General features: G+C 41.5%; 1 protein-coding gene across 1 annotated transcript in view; it reads right to left on the bottom strand.

Moving 5' to 3' along the window:
- The window catches only part of RNF17 (ring finger protein 17), a 164,553-nt gene that overhangs the window by 27,022 nt on the left and 128,445 nt on the right, over positions 1–9,086 (bottom strand). The window contains exons 27-29 of the mRNA XM_014528174.1: positions 6,885–7,048; positions 3,686–3,805; positions 2,683–2,763 (exon numbers count right to left, since the gene is read on the bottom strand). Of these exons, the coding sequence (XP_014383660.1) occupies positions 2,683–2,763; positions 3,686–3,805; positions 6,885–7,048 (365 nt within the window). The remainder of the gene's footprint in view (positions 1–2,682; positions 2,764–3,685; positions 3,806–6,884; positions 7,049–9,086) is intronic.

Raw genomic sequence — 9,086 nt, 5'->3', positions numbered from 1 at the left:
CGCGGGGGGGGGGGGGAGGGGATTCCCTCAGCCCAGCCTGCACCCTCTCCAATCCAGGACCCCTTGGGGGATGTCTGACCACCTGTTTAGGCCCGATCCCACAGTCGGAAATCCCTCTCACAATCTGGGATCTCTGGCTCCTAACTGCTCACCTGCCTGCCTGCCTGATCGCCCCTAACTGTCTCTGCCTGCCTGTCTGATTGCCCCTAACCCCTCTGCCTGCTTGCCTGATCACCACTAACCTCTCTGCATGCCTGCCTTATTTCCCCCAACTGCCTCTGCCTGCCTGATCACCCCTAAGTGCCCTCCCCTGTCAGCCTGATCTCGCCCCCAACTGCCGCTGCCTGCATGATCACCCCTAACTGCCCTCCCCTGCCGACCTGATCTTGCCCCCAAGTGCCCTCCCCTGCTGGACTGGTTGCCCCCAGCTGCCCTCCCCTGCCGGTCTGGTTGCCCCCAAATGCCCTCCCCTGCCGACCTGATTTCGCCCCCAACGGCCCTCCCCTGCTGGCCTGATCTTACCCCTAACTGCCTCTGCCTGCCTCATCGCCCCTAACTGCCCTTCCCTGCCGGCCTGATCTTGCCCCCAACTTCCCTCCCCTGCCAGCCTGGTTGCCCCCAACTGCCCTCCCCTGCCGGCCTATTCGCCCCTAACTGCCTCTGCCTCGCCCCCCACCACCATGGCTTTGTCCGGAAGGAAGTCGGACGTCCGGAAGATGGCTGGTTGACCTGGTCTAATTAGCATATTACCCTTTTATTAGTATAGATAGATCATATAGGATAGGATTGCTTAAATGGGGAGGAAAAGACTTTTTCATCAGGAGGAGATGCTCTTGGCAGACAAAAACACATAATCTCTATATCTGGACTGATAGCCAGCCATATGCACTATACTGCCAAAGCGGTCATTAAAAAACTGAACCACTTTCTTATACCTTACACCAAATAGCTGTTGCCCTTATAACCCCTCCTCAGCCCCCACCTTAGGTTCTGCCTTCATAGTTCATCCAGATTAGGTTCTGATTGGTTGGTTTCTATGCCAGTCAGCGTCAAAAGCTCTGCCTCCTAGGCAGCCATTGGCTCCTCGTACTTCACCCAGATTTGGTTCTGATTGGTCAGTTTCTATGCCAGTCAGTGTCTCCAGGCCTATCTCTGGGCCTGATCAGAGAGGCAGCTTGCCCCCCACAGACCCAGAGAGAAACAGAGGTGCGGCTGCTGGCGAAGCCGGGAGAGAAAGAGAGGCAACGGCTGATCAATAGCTGCCACTGAGGCTGCAGATCAGACCCTGCCTCTCTCTCTGCAGGCCTCTCTCCAGGCCTAATCTGCAGCCCCCTCGGCAGTCAATGCTGGGTCACTGCTCTGGCACCCGCTGCAGTCAGTGCTGGGTCGCCACAGCAACCCAGCACTGACTTCTGGTGTTAGGTAGAGCCTTCGGTTGTTACGGACCCTGGCTCTTTATATATATAGATGTTTTTAATTTTGTTTCCCACCACTAAAATGGAAACTCCATGAAGGCAGGAATTTCTGACTATTCAGTTCATTGTTGTACCTCTGGGCCTAGGGAAGGTTTGATAGGCAGTAAGGGCTGCAGGGCATGCAAATCCATGGTTTCGGAGAAACTGAGCAGTATTTGGTATACAGCAGGTCCTTTAGTTAAAACATTAATAAGATGCCTAGAAACTTAACTCTTCATTTCGCTTAAAGTCACAGAACTTATTAATGATGTGAAGTGAGGACTTACTGTACTACAAGTTGTTCTCCTATGTTAACTAAGTAGCAAAGAAAGCTACCTTGATAAACTCAAGTCCCACAGAGCCTATAAGTAACCAGAGGGGCTCTGGGTACGAACACAAGCAACACTAAAAGCTTCTCTACTTTCTCATTCAAGCGGGTCTGTGGCTCTTCTTAAGTCTTTATCATCCTATCATCATAGCTTTCATACAGAAATACTCTCCTTACAGTTTTGTATATTTCTACTGGAATCCTTAAACATAGCTGCAGATTAATCTTCTTACCTCACTGCTTAGAAACCTCTGATGGGGCCCCACCGACTGACCTCTACCTTTCTTAAATCCTATTCACCACTACTTTTTCTCATGAAACCTCTATTCTTCTAGCCAAACAGTTATACTACTTCTTAAAAATGTGCCATGTCCATTTGTCTCTCTATGCTTCCTGGTGGATTCCATTTCCCTGGTCAGAAGAACTTTCTTATCTTTTCTTCAAGGGCTACCTCAGTTCTCAACATCACTAAGTCCCTATGTACTTACTCATTTTATCAGCCAAGTGACTTTGTAGTATACAGCTCCTGGGCTTATGTCTGGTGTCTAGTTGTTTCCCTGACTGGAGAAGGTCTTTGAGCATAGGGTTTTACCTGTACCTAGCACAGTGTTCCATGAGTAGCACTGTCCTGAAAATTACCATGTATATTTTTAAATGCCTCTCATTCTTTGATACTGCTCCCCGTTATCAAAATAAGTTGTTAATATGGAATCTTCCAAATTACCGATTCTAATGCTTATAAAAGTTCTCAGAAACCAAAGTAATAACTTCTTTATATTAGTGAGTACTTTACATTCACATAGGAACATCGTTCAACATAAAAAGATCCCTCAAATTATGTTATATGTAACACCTTATGGCAAATAATTTAAATCGATATATGCTTTAAGTACAAATTACCATAATGTGAATTTCCACCTCTCTCTTTGAAAGCAGTTCCTGAAGGAGTTCTATTGCATCTGGTTGCCAGACACTCCCAACCTATTTGGGAGAAATAAACTGATTTTTCACACTTTCACAAAATAATTCATAAAGTAAATGAAGATACATCAAAAGTAGCAATAAACACATACCATTAGAGAGTAGTACAAAATATATAAGCAGTTTTCAGAGAATATCATGGGTGTATGATAGAAATGATCTTAGGAAACTAGTATTTGTCTGAGCTTCGACCATCATACTCTTTTAAAGCATTTTATGCTTTAGAAATATGCTTTTGAAAAGGCCAATATACCAATGTGGTGCTTGTACAATATGTATTATAATGCCTACAAGATGCGTTTATTACAGAGCAGTGATTGTTATTTTTCACATGTTAAGAGCAAGGAACGGGGGCTTCTTGCTTCCTGCTAACACCATGCCTGTGAGCCACGTGGAAGTGGACCCTGTACCTGTCAGTCCCTGGAACGATGGCACCTCTAGTGACATCTTGACTGCAGAACCACCAGGAACCCTGAGCCAAACCACCCAGCTAAACTACTTCTAATCCCTGACCACAGAAACTGTATGAGATTTTTTAAAAGTTTACTGTTAATTTAGATCACAAGTTTCAGCTTAGTTTTATATAGCAAAAGATAATTAATATACATTCCTTTATCTGACTTCCAGCTTCAAATCTATTAAAATTTTATTTGATGAAGGAATAAGACATTTTTACATGCTTATGCCTTCCCATCTATGAAGATATCATGTCTCTTCATTTATTCAGATGTTTTTATATCCTTCAGTATAATTCTGTAGTTTTCTTCATGAAGTCCCTTTAGCTGTCATATTAAGTATTTTATTATTTTTGTTACAACTGAAAGAGATTTCAAATTACATGCTAATTTCTAGAAAATTATTGTTAATAAAAATATTAACAATATTTAAAAATTAATCATGCTACCAATTACTGTTTACTCACAGGTATGGTATGATAGAGCTGACAAGGAATACAAAACTGGGGTGTGTCAGGATATAGCAAAATAGGGTAGAGATGGCATTGTGGGATCTTCTCAGTGAGTCCATGATCTAAATATTGTACCTGAAACAGGACAAATGCAGTTTATATTTAAAATTTAGTATTAAAGCCAAGGGACAGAAGAAACTGCTATTGTTCTTCTTAAAAAAAGATATATTAAAAAGATATCTAAATCTGGACTCGAAAAATCAGAAAAAGCAACATCATATCTCCTCATCCCATAGGATATTATTGTCTAAATTTTTCTCTTACACATAAACCAGAGTTGTTTTTTTTTAAATGTTTTTATTGATCTCAGAGAGGAAGAGAGAGGGAGAGAGAGAAACATCAATGATGAGAGCGAATCATTGATTGGCTGCCTCCTGCAGGCCCCCCATTGGGCGTGTGCCCTTGACAGGAATTGAACCTGGGACTCTTTCAGTCTGCAGGCTGACACTCCATCCACTGAGCCAAACCAGCTAGGGCTGTTTTTTGTTTTCTTAAACTGGTTCTTACTACATTTACAAATTCCTTGAGAATAATAAATTTTTCAGAATAATTTTTAAATTTTGTTTTGTCTTCCCCCCTAAATATTTTAGAAGTACTAATTTACATTTAATAAAGGGGTATTTCTCAAATTCTCAGTATTTCTCAAACAATTTCACAGTTCGGGAAACTTTCTATGCAATGCTTCCTTCTTGGGTTGTCTTGGCAATCAGCATTTAAAAAATGAAAGACATCACAGAGATGTAAAGTACAGCATAGGAAATACAGTCAGTAATCCTATATTGCAAATTGTCCTAATATGCAAATTGTCCCCTCGGGCGGTTGTTCGACAGGGAGACTGGGAGTTTGACTGCTTGCTATGACATGCACTGACCACCAGGGGGCAGTGCGGAACATGGCGGGTGTCAGTGATGCACTGCGACCTCTTGCTGGCTACCTGGGGATAGAGGTGCGATGAGAATGCGGGGTGTCCACTGAGCTCCCTCTCACTCCCCGTTACCCTCCCCCAGGATGCCAGGGCTGGCGCACCAGGGAAGCCCCCGCGCTCAGGTGCCAGGCGTCTGCGAGGAGCTCACCCCACACCCGCATGGCCTCTTCTGGGGGAGCCAGGCCGCAGGCACTGGGACCACAGGGGCCAGCTGGACTCCCCGTGGGTGCGCAGGAGCCAGTATGCAAGGCCGGCTGGGAGAGAGTGCGCTGCCTGCTCGGTGCTGTGTGGCACTGCTGGGCGGCCCAGAGGCACCTGTGGCGTCTAGCCGCGCTCACCACATCTCCACGTGGGGACTCGGGTGCCGTGACTCAGGTGGAGGGGGGCGCGTGGGGGTCCGGGGACCGGGTGTCACCCAGGGCCCAGAGGTCAGCTGGGACCTGCCCTTCCACACCAGACGCTCGCGCTTTGATCGCCAGCCAGGCCTAGGGACTGCACCCATGCATGAATTTCATGCACTGGGCCTCTAGTATTGTAATAATTAGGTATGGTGCCAGGCGGGTACTAGACTTATCAGGGAGAACACTTTGTAAGTTATATAAATATCTTATCGCTATGTAATACACCTGAAACGAATATAATATTGCATGTCAACTGTAAAGTTTTTTAAAAAAATGAAATAGAGTTGAATAAAAATATGAGTATATTACATGTAGTTAGAGTGAGTATGGTTTCATGTAATGTTTATTTCTTCTTCTTTTGTTGTTAATCCTCACCTGAGGATATTTTTTCCATTGATTTTTAGAGAGAGTGGAAGGCAAAGAGGGAGACAGAGGGAAGGAGAGAAAGAAACATCAATGTGAGAGAGACACACAGATTGGTTGTGCCGCTACTGGGACGGGGATGGAATCTGCAACCCAGGTAAGTACCCGTGACCGGGAATCAAACTCATGACCTTTCAGTGCATAGGCTGACACTTGACAACACCAGCCAGGGTGTAATGTTTATTTCTTAATGTTGATCATAGGTTAAACTTTGAAAGATATCAGGTTAAGGAATGAAAAGTGTATTGTGTATACTTGAAATGTAAAACGACCACAGAAAAATAAAAGTGATGATTAAAGTATTAAAATACTTTGAAATAAATTTTAAAAACAGAAAAAATAAATTTACCACCATCTTATTTATTTGGATTCCATATATGTAAAGTTCATGAATTATAATAAATTAGTAAAAGTGAATTTCAGTTCACTTTTGTATTAAAAAGGGGTTATCTAAACAATTCAAATGTATGTGAAAATGAACTCATGTACATATAAATACATGAATCTGTAAGTATTCATATGCTTAAATACTCACCCCAAATTTGAAACCACTTTATTTCTACTGAAACCATTTAAAGCTTGTAGTCCAGTAGAAAAAGCACAAGATTTAGATCAGAAATTTAGAAATCAGATGCTAAATTTCAATTTTCCTATTAGTAAAATGGAAATAACCTATATCTACAAACATGAATGCACATATGTGAAAGAACCTTATAAAACCAGAAGTGCTATGTAATTGTTAGGTATCATCATCAAATAGATAATAAACCCCATGAAAGTAAAAAAGAAATTTTCTTCCCCTCCTAAAATTGAAATTTTAAAGTGCTGAAAGGCTCATGATTTAGTTGCTTTACTTTGTAAATACATTGTTAAAATGGAAGTATTCTTATGTGTCTTTTTATATACACATTTTTTTCAAAGTATACAGCTCTTTCTAACTCTGTTGTGTGAAATTCAAATACTGTATCTCAGTATTCTGGAAGTAACCATTATCCTGATAGGGCAAATTAACTGGGCTGTAAATGAATTTGCTAAGGAAACATGTAATGTACTGGAAAGCAAGCTGTTTTTACTTGACATCATGTATACAAACAGAGCTTCCAATGACAAATAAGTGGTACCATTAAAGTACTAGTGGCCAAATCTCTACCTGGAAATATTTTTTGGTTATTCACGTTAATAATCATACTTAAAAAAAACACACAGAAGAAAATAAAAAACAAACAAAAACTAAAAACAAAAATTCTTATGACAAATAAATATGTAATACATTGACCAGTCTTCCTACGGGATTGAACTCATTAAAAAATGTTTTTATCAAACTTTCATGTATTTAGATTTAAAAGACCACTTAATGTTACAGCATTTAAGCTTGAAAATAGTCACAAAAGAGTATAAGACTTACCCTGATAGTGCCGCCAACGACTTCGATTACCTTGCCTCTATACCACATAGTATCTGATCCTCTTACTGCACAGGCTTCTCCCTTTTTCCAGAAATAAGGCTCCAAAAGACCAAGGCATTTTAAATTACTTTGAATTTCATTCATCATTTTTATTAGCTCAAATTCTGAAGAAATTATTAAAAATAGAAAGTACTTAGGAAAATTTCTACCACTTTCAAATGAAATCATCACTAACCTTTAATAATTTTATCATTTAGATAATATAAAGAAGTAAAAATCAGTCGCATATATTAGAGCTTTAATAAAAATCCAATTAAAGCTTATAGTCAGTAGCTTCTATATGTTTCAAAACATACAACTGACTAACAGCATGTAAAGAATTATTCTGGTCTCTAGTCGTAAGCGTAAGCATTCTTCTGGGAGTGCAAGAACCCTGAAAAACTCTAGCTATGTACCAGAGAGTGTAATATAAAGGAACTACTTTATGGTGTTATTTTGTTAGCACATCTAAGTGAAATAGAACATAGTTATGTGCTACTTGATGCTAAGATACAGCAGAATGCTGGGATATAAAATTAAAATTCTAATGCTACTTATTGCTAACTGACCCATTATTTCCAGAGTAAATACATATCCCCATAACTGATAGCATAGAACACAGGCTCTGAAATTAGTTTCCTTAAATAGTTCTACCACTTTAGTTGAGTAATCTTGGGTAGTTCCTTTACCCTCAAAATCTGTTTGTTCTTCTGTGAACTGGGTGTAATAGTGCTTATCTGCATTATTAGGATTGTGGGGCAATACATGTAAAGTATGTAGTACACTGCCTGGCACATTATAGTCAAGCAGTTTGAACTATGACTATTTACACATGTCTGGATTAACTTCTAGTGCTAGAGGTCTCAAACATTGTTCACGTCTTCTAGAAGGGTTTCTTGGCTCTAGAATAGCCAACTACACAGATTTATTTGGTTTTCCAAATTAAAAAATAATATTCAGGAGATCAACAAATGAAACAAAAATTTAAAGAAATTCATAGCCACCATCACCTTACCCATAGGTAGACTTACTATGGAACTAAAAGAGATTAAGTCATACTAGAGTTGTTGGAAGTTATAGAGTATTCTGGACATGACCAGGTTGTAGAAAGGAAGAACTTGTACATAAGCTTAAGGAGATCTCAGAAAAGCCTGAATATTCATTCTCAACGAGCCCTGAATCTCTAGTCATTTGTGGTAATTTCTTTTTACATTCTAAATGAATATAAAATTTTATATTCTTTTTTCTTAGAGAGCCTCCAAACTTGCATAGGTACCTTTTAAAAGAATTACCCCCTTTAAGATGTGTGGAGGAGAAACCAAGATGGCGGCATAGTTTAACACCTGAAATTGCTGCGTGTAAAGTACAGCATAGGAAATACAGTCAGTAATCCTATATTGCAAATTGAACAACCACGTCAAAACTACAGTTAAAAGACAAAACAGACATCATCCAGAACTACAGGAAGGCTGGCTGAGTGGAAATTCTACAACTAGAAGGAAAGAGAAAAGCATACTGAGACTCAGAGGAGGTGCGGAAGTAAAGTTCAGAGGTACAGAGGCGCACGTGCGCGCGGAAAGGGCTGGCAACTGAGGATGTGGTTGTCTTTTTCAATCGGGAGAGAGACACAAGCTCCTGACTGCTCTGAACTCCAGTTCCAGGCGAGTCTCTGGGGACCCAGACTCACACTGGGAGAAAATGGACTGTCTGGCATCGGGCGGAACTCGAGGGCGGATTTCTCTCAGAGATGCTTGCAGCAATTACCGAGGGACACTGAGACCTGGAGCCTCTTAGGGCAGGGCTGAGGAGCAGCCATAGCTGTTTGCTCCGCCCTGTTGATTCCGAGACCCTGCCCCACCCAAGCTGTGCACAGAGGCTTTTGCATATGAATGACCTAGCCCTTTGCAATCTAAAATTACCTAACAAACTGCAGCTGGGTCAGAGAGACCCAGAACATCCAAAGAAGGCCCAAAGCCCCATAGCAGCTTGCACTGCTTCACAGCTGGGCCTCATCTGGGCACCTCCAAATCCCAAACAAAGAAGAGGAATCTGCAGATCTCTCTGTAGCTCCTGCTGGGTGGCCTCAGGCAGAGGCTAAATTAGCACCTCCTTAGAGATCCAAGTGCCAGTGTACCCAGTGGTCAGAGTGGGACCATCCAGATT

The sequence above is a fragment of the Myotis brandtii genome, unplaced genomic scaffold, assembly GCF_000412655.1.
Source record: "Myotis brandtii unplaced genomic scaffold, ASM41265v1 scaffold62, whole genome shotgun sequence".
NCBI lineage: Eukaryota > Metazoa > Chordata > Mammalia > Chiroptera > Vespertilionidae > Myotis > Myotis brandtii.
The sequence above is the reverse complement of the archived record's forward strand: the minus strand, read 5'-3'. Positions and strand labels throughout refer to the sequence as shown.